The sequence below is a fragment of the Ovis aries genome, chromosome 14, assembly GCF_016772045.2.
Source record: "Ovis aries strain OAR_USU_Benz2616 breed Rambouillet chromosome 14, ARS-UI_Ramb_v3.0, whole genome shotgun sequence".
NCBI classification, from domain to species: Eukaryota; Metazoa; Chordata; class Mammalia; order Artiodactyla; family Bovidae; genus Ovis; species Ovis aries.
In genome coordinates this window covers 12,897,434-12,912,896 of record NC_056067.1, presented here as the reverse complement: position 1 = coordinate 12,912,896, position 15,463 = coordinate 12,897,434, and the positions used below count along the sequence as shown (strand labels likewise).

Genomic DNA, 15,463 nt, shown 5'->3' with positions numbered 1-15,463 from the left:
CTGACTCTTTGCAACCCCATGCACTGGAGCATGCCAGGTCTTCCTGTCCATTACCAATTCCCAGAGCTTGCTCAAATTCATGTTCATTGAGTCGGTGATGCCATCCAACCATCTTACCCTCTGTCATCCCCTTCTCCTCCTGCCTTTAGTCTTTCCCAGCATCAGGATCTTTTCCAATGAGTCAGTTCTTTGCGCCAGGTGGCCAAAGTATTGGAGCTTCAGCTTCAGCGTCAGTCCCTCCAATGACTATTCAGAACTGATTTCCTTTAGGACTGACTGGTTGGATCTCCTTGCAGTCCAAGGTACTCTCAAGAGTCTTCTCCAACACCACAGTTCAAAAGCATCAATTATTTGGCGCTCAGCCTTCTTTATGGTCCAGCTCTCATATCCATACAAGACTACTGGAAAAACCATAGCCTTAACTAAACGGATCTTTGGTGGCAAAGTAATGTCTCTGCTTTTTAATATGTTGTCTAGTCATTGATCTGTTGCTTTTCTTGGTCATTGCTTCTCTTCTAAGGAGCAAGCGTCTTTTAATTTCATGGCCGCAGTCACCATCTGCGGTGATTTTGGAGCCCAAGAAAATAAAGTCTGACACTGTTTCCATTGTTCCCCATCTGTTTGCCATGAAGTGATGGGACCAGAGGCCATGATCTTAGCTTTCTGAATGTTGAGCTTTAAGCCAACTTTTTCACTCTCCTCTTTCACTTTCTTCAAGAGGCTCTTTAGTTCTTCACTTTCTGCCATAAGGGTGGTGTCATCTGCATATCTGAGGTTATTGATATTTCTCCCACAATCTTAATTCCAGCTTATGCTTCATCAAGCCCAGCGTTTCTCATGATGTACTCTGCATATAAGTTAAATAAGAAGGGTGACAATATACAGCCTTGATGTACTGCTTTCCCTATTTGGAACCAGTCTGTTGTTCCATGTCGAATTCTAACTGTTGCTTCCTGACCTGCATACAGATTTCTCAAGAGGCATAAAATATGAAAAACTCCAAAGGTCACTTTGGACTTTTGTGTGTGTATTGTTAAGATACATTTGACAAAATAATTCTGATTCCCCAGGGGAAAGGAGCTGGTGGTTGAGCTTGGTACTCACTCTGCTCCCTGGTTGGCAGAGCAGCCAACACCCTGACCGAGATCCTCACCAAGATCACATGCCGGGGACGTGTGAGTCCAGGGGAAATCTTGGTACTGTTTCTCGAAGGGGGAAGGTGTGCTGTACAGACAGACATGCAAACACTCCCTTTCACAATCACTCCCATTGGATGAATGACAGCACGCCACAGACAGACCCCACAGTGGAGGCTCTGAGCATCTTCATTCTATGTAAGGAGGAGGCTGGGGGCAGGGCCAGAGGGGTCTGGTTCAAGTCCAATTCCCCCTGATCCTAAAGCCAGCATTGCATCACTGTGTCAGCTGAGTACTGACACGTCCAGGCACGGCTGGTCAGAACCCTGCCTCCCCCAACTCTTCCTTCCTCTGAGCGAATTTTTTCCAGGAGAGGGATTCCCAAATGGGGGACGATGGCGCCTGCAGCATGGGCCGTCCCCCGGCAGAGCAGCACAAGGGGCAGCACCTCGATCCCCGCGACTGCCGCGTCGGGCCCCCGCTGATGGTCATCACCCTGTTTCAGTCACTCGTGTGGGGTGAGCCTGCCTGGAGCAGGAGAGAGCCGAGAGGGGAGGACCCCAGGGGGTACTGGGGAGGAGAGAGGCACACTCCCCAATTCTTCTGGGAGCCCCCACCTTGCGGTTGAACCTGGGCTGACCCTGGCCCCCCTGATTCTGATCGCTCTCAAATTGAAGACTCTTGCACCCTGTTGGAGCCAGGCCTCTGCCTTGACCGGGTCCTGACCCCCGGTTTCTGGCTCCTCCACTCCTTCTCAGTCTGGCTTGAAGGGCCCCACCCTGTCCTGCCACAGACCAAAAGAAATATCTGGGTGTCTCAGCCCGGCCATATAAATTAGTTGGATAATTCCCCCCGTGGCCTGTGTCCACACCCACCAATCTGCTTTCACTTTACTTGTCATTTTCCCCAAAGCCCAGTTTCCTCTGCCTTTCTCTCCTGCTCAATTTCACATGCTGCTCCCGCCCTCCAGCCTTGCGCCCCCTCAGTTCAGATTTGCTGTCTTCTTTGTTCACCTCGAATGGAAATTGGGAGCTGCCTGGAGCAGAGGAAATGGAAAATGCAGCTGAAAGACGGGAAGAGCTCAAAAAAGTTCTGCAGTAAGAAAGTGAAAATCATTTTCTTGGGAGTGAGACACTGCCGTGATTTTTTTTTTTAAACGCATAGACAGAAAGGGAAAGCCTCGGGGCAGGAAGGGAGGTGAGTGGAGAAGGACTTGGTGCAGAAGTGACCATGCACAAAACGTTCACGTTGGTCAGGTCACGCCAGCAGGTCAGCGTAGGAGCCCCAGAGACTCAGAGCTGAGGCTGAGGGCGCTGGGGTTCCACGGGGTGAGGGACAGGCATGCTCGAGATCAAGGCCCGCCAGCAACGATGAGCAACAGAGCTGGAGCCAGGGGTTCTTTCCAAGGAATGTGCGGCTGAAGGCCAGAGAAGGAAAGCTGCCGGGAGGGAGGAACACCGCGCCGGCTCCAAGCAGACTCGTGGTCACACCCCACAAGCCCCTCACAGGCCAGGCCCCCTCATCTCAGCTCCCGAGAGACCCTCTTCTTAAGAAGTGACAGCGCCACTTCTACCCGCTAGGCAGTATAGGTGCAGAAAATGGGGTTGAAGGTCAAGGGCCAAAGGCCACAGGTAGATCCTGCTGCTCCGCTCCTTGTGGAGGCGCCTGTGTTCTCTGAACCAGGTCCTAGCTTACCACCTGCAGTGACTTCTCTACCGCCAACAAGTGCATTTGAATGCCTGTTACGCGAGTGTTGGAGAAGGCAATGGCAGCCCACTCCAGTACTCTTGCCTGGAAAATCCCATGGACAGAGGAGCCTGGGAGGCTGCAGTCCATGAGGTCGCTGAGGGTCGGACACGACTGAGCGACGTCACTCTCACTTTTCACTTTCCTGCACTGGAGAAGGAAATGGCAACCCACTCCAGTGTTCTTGCCTAGAGAATCCCAGGGACAGGGGAGCCTGGTGGGCTGCCGTCTATGGGGTCGCACAGAGTCAGACACGACTGAAGTGACTTAGCAGCAGCAGTAGCAGTATGTGAGTGTGTGAATCAGGGTGTACTTTTCAAGGCATTTAGTTCCACCTGCCCCTGTGCAGGAGGCCAGGGCGGCTCTGCCTGCCTCATCCTCTGCATCTCCAGCACTTAGCAGAAACTGTGGCACATTGTAGGAACTCAGTGCATATATGTTAATGAATGAATGATTTTCCCTTCTTATGCTCTGTGGCTGGCCGAGCCCCCTCTGAAGGACACTTTCTTAAAATACATTTATCCCTCAAAGTCTTTACATGCAGGTCCTATCTTGGGGGTAATAGTGGCTGTTTCTGATGACGGCAAATCTCCACCTTGATGATGAAGATGGCGACCATGATGTTAATAATAACAGTGAGACAGTAACAATAACAGAAGGTGCTCCCACTGCTGGAGCTCCTCCCGGTGCCAGGGGCCAGGCCAGGAGACATTTTGTAAGGGCCAGCCGCGTCCTGATGGGGAAGGCGTCATCGTCATTGCGCAGATGTCAGGTCTGAGGTGCAGAGGAATAAGACCACTGTGCAGAGAGACGCTGCTTGGAAGCAGGGGCTGTGCTCACGCTTGCCTGGCTTCAGACCCAGAGTCGATATGCAGTGATCCCAGAGGTTAGGTCCCCAAGAGCAACCTGATCCGCCGCACTTCTGGATTTTGGAATTCTGGGGTGGGGTTTGCCCCTCAGTGCTGGCCCCAAGTTGTGGCTTCTGCTTACCTGGAGAGAATGATAAAGACCTCCCTGATCCAGAGAACACTTGGAGCATCAGATCATCAGATGCGCTAAGATGTTAAATCCCAGGGGGGCGCCGAGAACAGGCTGATCCTCAGTGCCACTGAGTTATTTGCAGTTCTAAGTATTAGTCGCTCAGTTACGTCTGACTCTTTGCAATCCCATGGACTATAGCCCGCCAGGCTCCTCTGTCCATGGGATTTTCCAGGTGAGAATACTGGAGTGGGCAGCCATTCCCTTCTCCAGGCAATCTTCCTGACCCAGGGATCGAACCTGGGTCTGCCACACTGCAGGCAGATTCTTTACCATCTGAGCCACCAGAGAAACCTGGCCATTCTAAGTAGAACATCTCAAACTGATACCATTGAGTTATTTGCAGTTTTGATTAAATAGAACATCTCAAACTGATACCGTTGAATTATTTGCAGTTTTGATTAAATAGAACATCTCAAACTGTTCTCAGACTTATTTTAAGCCTTAAAACAACTGTGCCTGCCAAATGGCCTGTTTATCCTGGTCAAAGCACCAAAGTACTAATAGATGGCTGTTATCAGCAGCTATTATGAGAACAGAGACAGTAGGTCTGGGCTGGGAGTCAGGCTCCAACATCGCTGTCCTTGGGGATGCAATTCCCCAGCTGTGTGTTGAGCACCTGCACCTGGAGCCTGCGGGGGGCGGGGAGGGGGGGAGGAGAAGATGGGAGTGGGCGGAGGATGCATGGCCTCCAGTCTGTGAACAGTGGCACTGCTGGTGGAGTCTGGGGCTGGCAAACTAAAAGCCCCCTTGTCACAGATCGGGCTCATCTTTTCAGCTGTTTTCTTGAAGGGAGTTACTCTGACACTGTCATTATGAAAAGTCACTAAGATTATTATTATTATTATTATGGTTTCCAAGGCAAACCATTCAATATCACAGTAATCCAAGTCTATGCCCCAACCAGTAACGCTGAAGAAGCTGAAGTTGAACAGTTCTATGAAGACCTACAAGACCTTTTAGAACTAACACCCAAAAATAGATGTCCTTTTCATTACAGGGGACGGGAATGCAAAAGTAGGAAGTCAAGAAACACCTGGAGTAACAGGCAAATTTGGCCTTGGAATGCGGAATGAAGCAGGGCAAAGACTAATAGAATTTTCCCAAGAAAATGCACTGGTCATAGCAAACACCCTCTTCCAACAACACAAGAGAAGACTCTACACATGGACATCACCAGATGGTCAACACTGAAATCAGATTGATTATATTCTTTGCAGCCAAAGATGGAGAAGCTCTATACAGTTAACAAAAACAAGAGCAGGAGCTGACTGTGGCTCAGATCATGAACTCCTTATTACCAAATTCAGACTCAAATTGAAGAAAGTAGGGAAAACCGCTAGACCATTCAGGTATGACCTAAATCAAATCCCTTATGATTATACAGTGGAAGTGAGACATAGATTTAAGGGCCTAGATCTGATAGATAGAGTGCCTGATGAACTATGGAATGAGGTTTGTGACATTGTACAGGAGACAGGGATCAAGACCATCCCCATGGAAAAGAAATGCAAAAAAGCAAAATGGCTGTCTGAGGAGGCCTTACAAATAGCTGTGAAAAGAAGAGAGGCGAAAAACAAAGGAGAAAAGGAAAGATATAAGCATCTGAATGCAGAGTTCCAAAGAATAGCAAGAAGAGATAAGAAAGGCTTCTTCAGTGATCAATGCAAAGGAAAAGAACAGAATGGGAAAGACTAAAGATCTCTTCAAGAAAATTAGAGATACCAAGGGAACATCTCACGCAAAGATGGGCTCGATAAAGGACAGAAATGGGATGGATCTAACAGAAGCAGAAGATATTAAGAAGAGGTGGCAAGAATACACAGAAGAACTGTACAAAAAGATCTTCATGACCAAGATAATCACGATGGTGTGATCACTCATCTAGAGCCAGACATCCTGGAATGTGAAGTCAAGTAGGCCTTAGAAAGCATCACTACGAACAAAGCTAGTGGAGGTGATGGAATTCCAGTTGAGCTGTTTCAAATCCTGAAAGATGATGCTGTCAAAGTGCTGCACTCAATATGCCAGCAAATTTGGAAAACTCAGCAGTGGCCACAGGACTGAAAAGGTCAGTTTTCATTCCAATCCCAAAGAAAGGCAATGCCAAAGAATGCTCAAACTACCGCACAATTGCACTCATCTCACATGCTAGTAAAGTAATGCTCAAAATTCTCCAAGCCAGGCTTCAGCAATACGTGAACTGTGAACTTCCAGATGTTCAAGCTGGTTTTAGAAAAGGCAGAGGAACCAGAGATCAAACTGCCAACATCCGCTGGATCATGGAAAAAGCAAGAGAGTTCCAGAAAAACATCTACTTCTGCTTTATTGACTATGCCAAAGCCTTTGACTGTGTGGATCACAATCAACTGTAGCAAATTCTGAAAGAGATGGGAATACCAGACCACTTGACCTGCCTCTTGAGAAATCTGTATGCAGGTCAGGAACCAACAGTTAGAACTGGACATGCAACAACAGACTGGTTCCAAATAGGAAAAGGAGTACGTCAAGGCTGTATATTGTCACCCTGCTTATTTAACTTCTATGCAGAGAACATCATGAGAAACACTGGGCTGGAAGAAGCACAAGCTGGAATCAAGATTGCTGGGAGAAATATCAATAACCTCAGATATGCAGATGACACCACCCTTATGGCAGAAAGTGAAGAGGAGCTAAAAAGCCTCTTGATGAAAGTGAAAGTGGAGAGTGAAAAAGTTGGCTTAAAGCTCAACATTCAGAAAACGAAGATCATGGCATCCGGTCCCGTCACTTCATGGGAAACAGATGGGGAAACAGTGGAAACAGTGTCAGACTTTATTTTGGGGGGCTCCAAAATCACTGCAGATGGTGATTGCAGCCATGAAATTAAAAGACGCTTATTCCTTGGAAGGAAAGTTATGACCAACCTAGATAGCATATTCAAAAGCAGAGACATTACTTTGCCAAAAAAGGTCCATCTAGTCAAGGCTATGGTTTTCCCTGTGGTCATGTACGGATGTGAGAGTTGGACTGTGAAGAAGGCTGAGTGCCAAAGAATTGATGGTTTTGAACTGTGATGTTGGAGAAGACTCTTAGAGTCCCTTGGACTGCAAGGAGATCCAACCAATCCATTCTGAAGGAGATCAGCCCTGGGATTTCTTTGGAGGGAATGATGCTAAAGCTGAAACTCCAGTACTTTGGCCACCTCATGCGAAGAGTTGACTCATTGGAAAAGACTCTGATGCTGGGAGGGATTGGGGGCAGGAGGAGAAGGGGACGACAGAGGATGAGATGGCTGGATGGCATCACAGACTCGATGGACGTGAGTCTGAGTGAACTCCGGGAGTTGGTGATGGACAGGGAGGCCTGGCGTGCTGCGATTCATGGAGTCGCAAAGAGTCGGACACGACTGAGAGACTGAACTGAACTGAACTGAAGATTATTTTATCCAGGGTGGCTGCCAGTTGTTTTAAAACAACCCAGTTGTTTTAAACTGAGTTCCTAATTTTGCTAAAGAAAGGACAAATGTTCAGCTTGAACTCCTCTACAAAAGCCAAGGGCTGGACTTTCAAGCAGGCCTGGGTTGGGGTCGCTGGTGGACCTGGCGCAGGTGACTAGGCTCCTGTGAGTCTCAATTTTCTCATCTTGAAATTGGGCCAGCAGTGGCTGTTTGCAGGGTCATTGTGAGGGACGGTCACTGGGGAAGGTGGGGGCTGTGCACGATACTTAGTGTATAGCAGGCATTCGGCAAAGGCTGACTCACCCGTGAATGGCACTTGGAGCACGGGCTGGCTGTCCACCAGGCCTGACAGGTGGGGGTGAGCAGTGCCAGGACACAGGAGATGCTGACCATTGAGAACCGACGGGACCCTATCTTCAATCAGCCGCATCATCCCATCGCAGAGATGAGTGCTGTAGCTGCTTACTCTGTGTCCTTTGGTGCTTCCAGAAGACCAGGAATTCTGCTAAGAAGTTTGTGTTTAATCCTTGCAGCATCCCTATGGAGTAGTTGCTAGGATCCTCCCCATTTTACAGGTGTGGAGACTGAGGCTAGGAGCAGTTTGGTAACTGGACCGAGATCACTGCGTTTGGAGGTGATGGTGCCAGCACCGACCCAGTGCAACCCCCCGTCCACTGCAACAAAGGACCCTGTTCTCTGGTTTTGAAGTAAAGACACCGGTGCCCGGCTCATAGCTGTCTGTGCCCATCCATCTACCTTTACAGACATGGTTCCAGAGAAGGAGGAGGAAGAGGCTCGAGGTGTAGAAATGGGACACCCAAGCTTGTACCGGAGCAGCTCCTATACCAGCCAGTGCTGCTTCTCTGCTGAAATGCATGTGAAGGAGGGAGGCCGACAGGCATCGCAGTTACAGGCTCCCGCTGCACCTCCACCGGCCGGCCACAGGGCGCCGCTGCAGCCCAGCCCAGCACCAACGCTCCTCACACGGTGCTCTGCTCCCAACCCGCACCTGCAGGTCGCAGAGCTGGCAATGGGCAGCAGCCGCGGGGTGTGCTTGGTCCCAGCCAGAGGTGGCCACCGCCCACTGACAGATGACCAGGTGTCGGGGAGGAGAGGCCCCGCCGCCGACAGGAGCTCGTCTTCGCTGTGGCCCGGATTCCAAAGCTGACCTCCGTCCAGTCTCTTCCTTAAGTGGCTGCCTCTTTGGGAAGCAGGCAGGAGGGAGGCCCCTTGTGAGAGGCTAGCCTTGGAGGGTTCTGTGGGCAGCTGGATACGGAAGGCAGGGGAGCAAGTGGGGCATGGGGTGGGGAGCAGCCGTGGGCCGTGGGCCCTGGGCCCTGGTCCAGGCCTGGCTGGAGGACGACCTTGGGAAAGTCCTCACCTGCCAGAGGAGGGGGTAATGCCCATGCCCAGCCCCCTTCCCACTCCCCACTGTCTGCTGGTGACCACCAGCATGCAGGGAGTTTTCTACAAGGTTAGTTTTGGCCAGTCTAGCCAGTGCCAGCTCATGGTGGGTTTGTGCCTCGTATAGTTGGTGTCGCTCTCTCTGGAGAACTTACGTGGTGTCTCCAGAGTTCTCAGATGCTTAAGCTGGAAGGGACCACCAGGACCACCTAGCTAGGAATCTTTTCTTCTTTAATCAGTGAAGAGGCCAAGTCCCTGAAAGGTGGCACGGTGTGTGGTTGCTGGCATCATTGTTGTCACCATCTGATGACTGCACATAAAGAGGCCATCCTGCCAACACTGCTCTTCTCACAGGTGGGACAGCTGAGGCTCCAAGAGGCTGAGCAACTTGGTCAAGGTCACACGGCACATGCACGGGTTAGTGCCTTTTGGTGACCCCACGTGTCTGCTGGCTAGGGCTGCCACCTCCCCTGCCATCAGAAATGGCACAAAAGTCCCACCACCGGTATTGGCGTAATTTCCTTAGGTGATGTTTTGTGCCCAAGGCCTGGGTTTGGGTTCAGACCTGATGTTGAATCCTACCTCTCGTCACCAGGATAACCGGAAACCTCTTTGACCTCTCCTAATAAATTGAAAAACTACACAAGGAACTTTCCTGGTGGTCCAGTGGTTAAGACTCTGAGCTTCCACTGCAGGGGGCATGGGTTCGATCCCTGGTCAGGGAACTAGGATCCTACAAGCCAAGAGGTGCAGCCAAAAAAACAAAAACTGTGCAAAACTACAGAAGCCGGTCAGCTCAAGTATCCTGACTCCTTGAAAGAAAACACCACCCCTTTGTATTTCCAGCCACAGAAAACCCAGTAAAGTCTTGTAATCTGATCCCAACAAGGAGGTTCCCTGCCTATAGAAAGGCTCCTCCTGACCCGCTGACTCAGGCTTCATGATTTACTGTGTTTTTACATAATAACTTGTGGAGCAAAGAGTTCCTTCTCTGTGTGCATTTAAAGTGAGATAGAATGTGTGTGTTCAGGAGAATGAAGTCATGGGCTCTCATGACGAGGTGCCCATAGCAATGTCCTGGAGCTGCGTGCTCACTTTCAAGTGAGCGCAGATCAAGCGCAGAATCGTGGGCTGAGTCTGTTGTCTGGTTCATGGTTCAGTGCCTTCTGCTACCAACACCTTCAGAGGCAAAAGCATTCAGAAAGCACCCTGAGCCCAGTAGTATCTGAAACTTGCAATAGCATCTGTTGCGTCACTAAATATTTTCCCTGCTTTTGCTGCATGGAGGAGCTGATACCAGCAACCCCTCACCCCCACCCCACACTCTGCCAGTGTCTTCCAGACTCATCCCAGGATCCCAGCGTCCCAGGGCACTCACCTCAAACACGGGTGGGATGTCCAGCAGTTACCATTACATTCTTGCACTTGGTGGTGGAGCTCTGTTAGGAAAGCGCAGCTGGAGACGGGCTAAACCCTGTGCATCCGAGCCCTGCCCCACCCCCGTGAGCTCGTTCACATGCAGGCTCCCAGCCCCGGCCCTGGACCTCTGGGGCCCACAGTTCAGGGATGAGCCCCCGTGCGTCACGATCACAGCTCTTGGGGAGGCTCTCCGGGGATCTGGAGTGACTTAGACAGTGGTCATCTGGTGAGGCTGGACCGAGCAGGGGCTGCCTGGAGATCAGCCCTGGTGGGAAAGTAGTGCCTTGTAGCTCAGAATTTGTGTATTTAAACATCTTGCTCATTGCATATTAGCTTATGAAATTATTTGGTGATAGAATTCTGTCTGCCATTCTTTCATTCAAAAGACATCTCTCTCTGTCTCTCTTTTTTAACTAAAGGCAAGTTGAAAAGTCTTACAGGACTGGCACGCATCTCAGAAACGGTTTTTCTTGCCTTCCTGCTGCCTGCCTGACTGCCATCTGGTGGCAGCTCCGGACTCTGCATCTCTCCCGGGTTCCCCATGAGTCACTGGGGCCCACCGGGGCCAGGTGACTTGGGACAGACAAGCTTCCACCTTTCAGCTTGGGGTTTCAGCAACACGGATCTCTCAAGAGTGACAGAGTGTGACCTCAGTGTCGTTGGGGTCACAGCAGCTCCACAGTCTGACAAGCAGACTAACACCATGTCCACGGCTTCACTTTCCAGGAATCAGCGGTGGCCCCTTGGAAAACCACTACAGACTAAAGCAGTTCCACTTCCACTGGGGAGCAGTGAACGAGTGGGGCTCAGAGCACACGGTGGACGATCACGTGTACCCCGCAGAGGTTCGTAGCAGCTAATATGTGGGGGCTTCCCGAGGCCCTCGGTCACCTGAGGTCAAGTGACCAAGCATCCTGGTTGCTCAGAAAGGATTTCCTGGGACATGGAACTCAATGCTCAAGCCAGAGCCATTGGCCACCCCGTCCATTCACTCTCAGGACTATCCTTAAGGGGCGAGTAACGTTAGCACTTTCACTGAGTGAAGGAAGAGACTGGGGTTCTGAGTGGCACTGTAACTTGCCAGAGTCAGAAGGCTGGGTTTCAGGAGACAGTCTGTGCCCTTAGCTCAGCCTCGCTTGAGGCTGGTCCACTGGGGACAAGCTACCTGTCCTTAGAGGCATTCGAGGCCTTTTACTGAGAATAGAAAATCTTTACAATAGAAATTACCTCCTTAAAACAAAGTGATATTTGGGGTATTCCAAAATGGGAGTCAGTAAAGCAAAGGAGCAGAGACAAAGGTCAGGAATTGAGTTTGAGGTGGTAAGTGGGGCCTTATAGATGCCCCCCAATATTTTATTATGAAATTTTTCCAACTTACCCCCTCCAAAAAAAAAAAAAAAAACTGCACAGTGAGAACCTGTAAGGGCGCTTACCATATAGATCCTGTGTTGATATTTGCCGTGTTCACTCTATTTCACCCCCATCCACCCACCAACCACCTGGCTTTCTGATGCATTTCAAGTTCTGGACTGTCTCTGTCGCCATCGTTATGGAAGTAATACTATAGAACCAGAGTCCAGTCAGACCAAAACCTAAACATTGCTGTGATCACACAGCCAGAGGTGGCCTCTGGGGACAGTTGATAATTAGGAAGTGACATTATCGCTCAAACAGTTAGTGGTTGTTACAACTTCCCTGGTGGCTCAGAGGGTAAAGTGTCTGCCTACAATGTGGGAAACCCGTGTTCGATCCCTGGGTCGGGAAGATCCCCTGGAGAAGGAAATGGCAACGCACTCCAGTACTCTTGCCTGGAAAATCCCATGGACTGAGAAGCCTGGTAGGCTACAGTCCACGGGGTCGCAAAGAGTCGGACATGACTGATCGACTTCACTTTCACTTTCAAAACTGCACACATTTTTACAAATATAACAAAAATGAAGGAATAGCGGCTTGTAACACACCTGCTTTCAGCAAGCCACGTTCCTCTTAATAACTGTGTTCCTGCTCCTTGGTCTTCAATGAGCAGCTATTTCAACAGAGGAATTTGCTGCAATGGGCTTATCTATGAGTCGGACACGACTGAGCGACTTCACTTTCACTTTTCACTTTCATGCATTGGAGAAGGAAATGGCAACCCACTCCAGTGTTCTTGCCTGGAGAATCCCAGGGACGAGGGGAGCCTGGTGGGCTGCCATCTGTGGGGTCACATAGAGTCGGACACGACTGAAGCGACTTAGCAGCAGCAGCAGGAACCAGATCAGAGCTTGGGACCCACCAGAGCCTGACTGTCCCTGTGTCAGGTGGGCAGGGGCTGTGAGGCCGTGCTGGCCATGCCACTGGCCCCGGTTGGAACAGGCCATTTCCTATGGGGTTTGGAAGGCAAGGCCAGCCCCCTACAGCAGGGTCTAAGAAGGAGGTAGGCTCTGGGCGGGGCCCCGAGATTTCTTCTATTTCTGGAAGACCCTGCAGGACAGTGGGTAGGGAGTTCCAGGTGAGACATGGGAGGACAGAGGGAACCCACGCCACCCTCATGGTCCCCAGTTTGTGTGGTCAGGAACAATGGGACTTGTTGGCAGTGAGGTGCCACCTGGGCCCAGCACCCCAGCAGGGCCCCCCACGTCCTCGAGTCCATCAGCCGACTGGGGGAGGGTCTTGCCGAGCATGAGAGGCTGGAGGCCTCTCTGGGCCAAGTCCTCATGGTCTCAAGGCCTGGGTCAGGGTTCAGAGAGGCCTCCACCACCGCATACGCTGCAGCAGGAAATGCTAACAGGCCCCGTCCTGGTTCCATCACGCAGAGCCCAGGGGTCCTGGCTCTGCCTCCTGCTCACCAGCGCCCCAGGTGCGCCCATTCCCCCAGCCACTCCCTGCTGATTTAAATCCCTATCATCTGGCCAGCTGTGATGCTGAGTTCAGACTTAGGAAAACCAGTGGAAGGTGTGAAGAATAAGGAATTCAGGAGAGGGTGACAGAAAAAGTGCCATTTGGGTGGTGTACTCACATTTAAAATTATCCTGTATTTATCCGAAACTCAGATTCAACTGAGAGTCCTCTGTGTGATCTGGCAGCCCTGGTTCAAGGCTGTCCGTGTGTGCGTGTGCTTAGTTGCTCAGTCGTGTCGGACTCTCTGCCACCCCATGGACTGTAGCCCACCAGGCTCCTCTGTCCATGGGATTCTCCAGGCAAGAGTACTGGAGTGGGCCGCCATGCCCTCCTCCAGGGGATCTCCCCAAACCAGGGGTCGAACCCAGGTCTCCCACATTGTAGGCAGATTCTTTACCATCTGAGCCACCAGGGAAGCCTGAGCTATCTGAGTGGTAGCAAATAACCCAACCACCCGTGTGTGTTTGACAGAGTTAAAGTGAGCCTCCTTTCTTTCCCCCTGAGAACTAAGGCTCTGCTTTCCGGGGTTTGAGTGAGCCTGGTCTGGGCGAGGTGGCACTAGTGGTAAAGAACCCTCTTATAGGAGACGTAAGAGACACGGGTTTGATCCCTGGGTGGGAAGATCCCCTGGTAGAGGGCATGGCAACGCACTCCAGTATTCTTGCCTGGAGAAGCCCATAGACAGAGGAGCCTGGTGGGCTACAGTCCACAGAGTTGCAAAGAGTCGGACATGACTAAAGCGGCTTAGCACCCATGCACGCACATGCACAGGCTGGGCGACCCGGCCTGCAGCCGTGAACTCACAACAGCCGCACAGAGAGGAGCGAGGATTCGCCTCTGGCCTCTGCTACCTGGTGACGGGGGACTCTCTCCTTCTGGGCTCCAGCTGCACTTGGTTCACTGGAACGCTGTGAAATACCAGAACTACACAGATGCCGTGACGGGAGCGGACGGCTTGGCCGTGGTAGGCGTATTTTTAAAGGTAAGTGGGTCGGGGCGCATCTATCCTAGTGAGACCTGCTTTCTAGGCATGGTCTCCTTAGGATGACATGTGCTTGTCACCCTGTCCCCGGCCCTGTCATGTGACCACTCCTCGTGCCACGCTGTGCAGCTGGGGGCCCGCCACAAGGAGCTGCAGGAGCTGGTGGCAGTCTTGCCGGACATAAAGCACAAGGTAAGCTGCGTACTTTGAAATCAGCATAACCAAAAGAGCAAAATTGCTTAGAATAATGGCTCCTTTGCAAAGAAAAACAAATAAACAAACTAGTTGGGAGAGAGGAGCAGTACTGAGGGAGTCAGTCCGGTCCTGAACCTGGGGCTCCCTGGGGCTGATGCCAGCTGTCTCCAGCTGGCTCACCCACTTGAACCTGTTCCTGTTATTCCCAAGTCCTCCCCATTGGGTGTAACAGGGTATCCCAATACTCAGCCGCTCAGGCATCAATCTTGAAGATTTTTGCCTCATCTGCCGCCAGTAGTTCTATTAGTTATATAGTATTTTTCATGAGATTAATCCACTTCAAAATTTTTAGTCTTGTCCCAGGCAACAACCTCAACCAAGTGATAATGTTAGTTTTAAAACCAATTGAAATGAATTCCCAACTATGGCCATTTAAGAATGTCCACCAGCAAGCCACCTGGCCTCCTTAGGGTCAGCCCCATCCTGGGAGAAGAGGGAGGTGGGGTGAGGGGGTCCCATCCGGACCCAACACAGCCCAACAGACAGCACGGCCAGCAAGGTACCAGCTGAGAGAGGACTTTGATGGAGAAATGGAAATTCCTATACAACCTGCAGTTTATTTGTTCAGTGCCGAACAAAAGAATTCAGAGAGGGAAGGAGTCACCACATGGTCCTTGGCCGTGGGGACGGATGGGGCTCTGACGTGTCTTGACAATGGCCAGAGTGACTCCAGAGGGGAGCTGGGGACCGGCCCTTCCTCAGATGCTTTTCGGGGCTGTTTGATCTGTGCTTCACACTCCCCTTGATGTTGGGCTCCTGGGACCAGAGCAGCTCGCTCCCCCGCTGCCCATGTGCCAGCTCAGGAACTCGGCAAGGTCGAGGTGCTGGGAGCCTCCTCCTTGCTGGTCTGCAGCCAGAGCAAACCTGGACTGTTCCCTGCAGCGTCCACCCCTGAGGCGTGGGCCCGCCTCCTGGTGGGAAAGAAAGAGCTGCTGTGCGGTGCTGTGTACTAAGGGCACCACGCTTCTCCAAAGGCTCTGGGCAAACACACAGGCGAAAAGGTGCCAGAGGGGGTGAGGGAGGAAGCTGCCAGTCCAGTTCTGGTCCTGATGCTTGTCCCAGGGCCTCAGCTGAAAAATGAGATTTAGAAGCTTAGGAGAGAAATGCCCCGCCTTGGAGGTCAAGGGTCTATGCCTCGTGGGTCAGGAGAGTGACAGCTTGAGT

At 51.3% G+C, this 15,463-nt stretch overlaps 1 protein-coding gene across 5 annotated transcripts in view; it reads left to right on the top strand.

Moving 5' to 3' along the window:
* CA5A (carbonic anhydrase 5A) overlaps nucleotides 1-15,463 on the top strand; it is a 39,225-nt gene that overhangs the window by 4,950 nt on the left and 18,812 nt on the right. For 4 of the 5 annotated variants that reach the window (XM_060397899.1, XM_042231532.1, XM_027977721.2 and 1 more), the window contains exons 3-5: nucleotides 10,909-11,027; nucleotides 13,949-14,044; nucleotides 14,174-14,236. In XM_060397899.1, the coding sequence (XP_060253882.1) occupies nucleotides 10,909-11,027; nucleotides 13,949-14,044; nucleotides 14,174-14,236 (278 nt within the window). The remainder of the gene's footprint in view (nucleotides 1-10,908; nucleotides 11,028-13,948; nucleotides 14,045-14,173; nucleotides 14,237-15,463) is intronic. The other variant, XM_042231534.1, reaches the window with a different exon arrangement.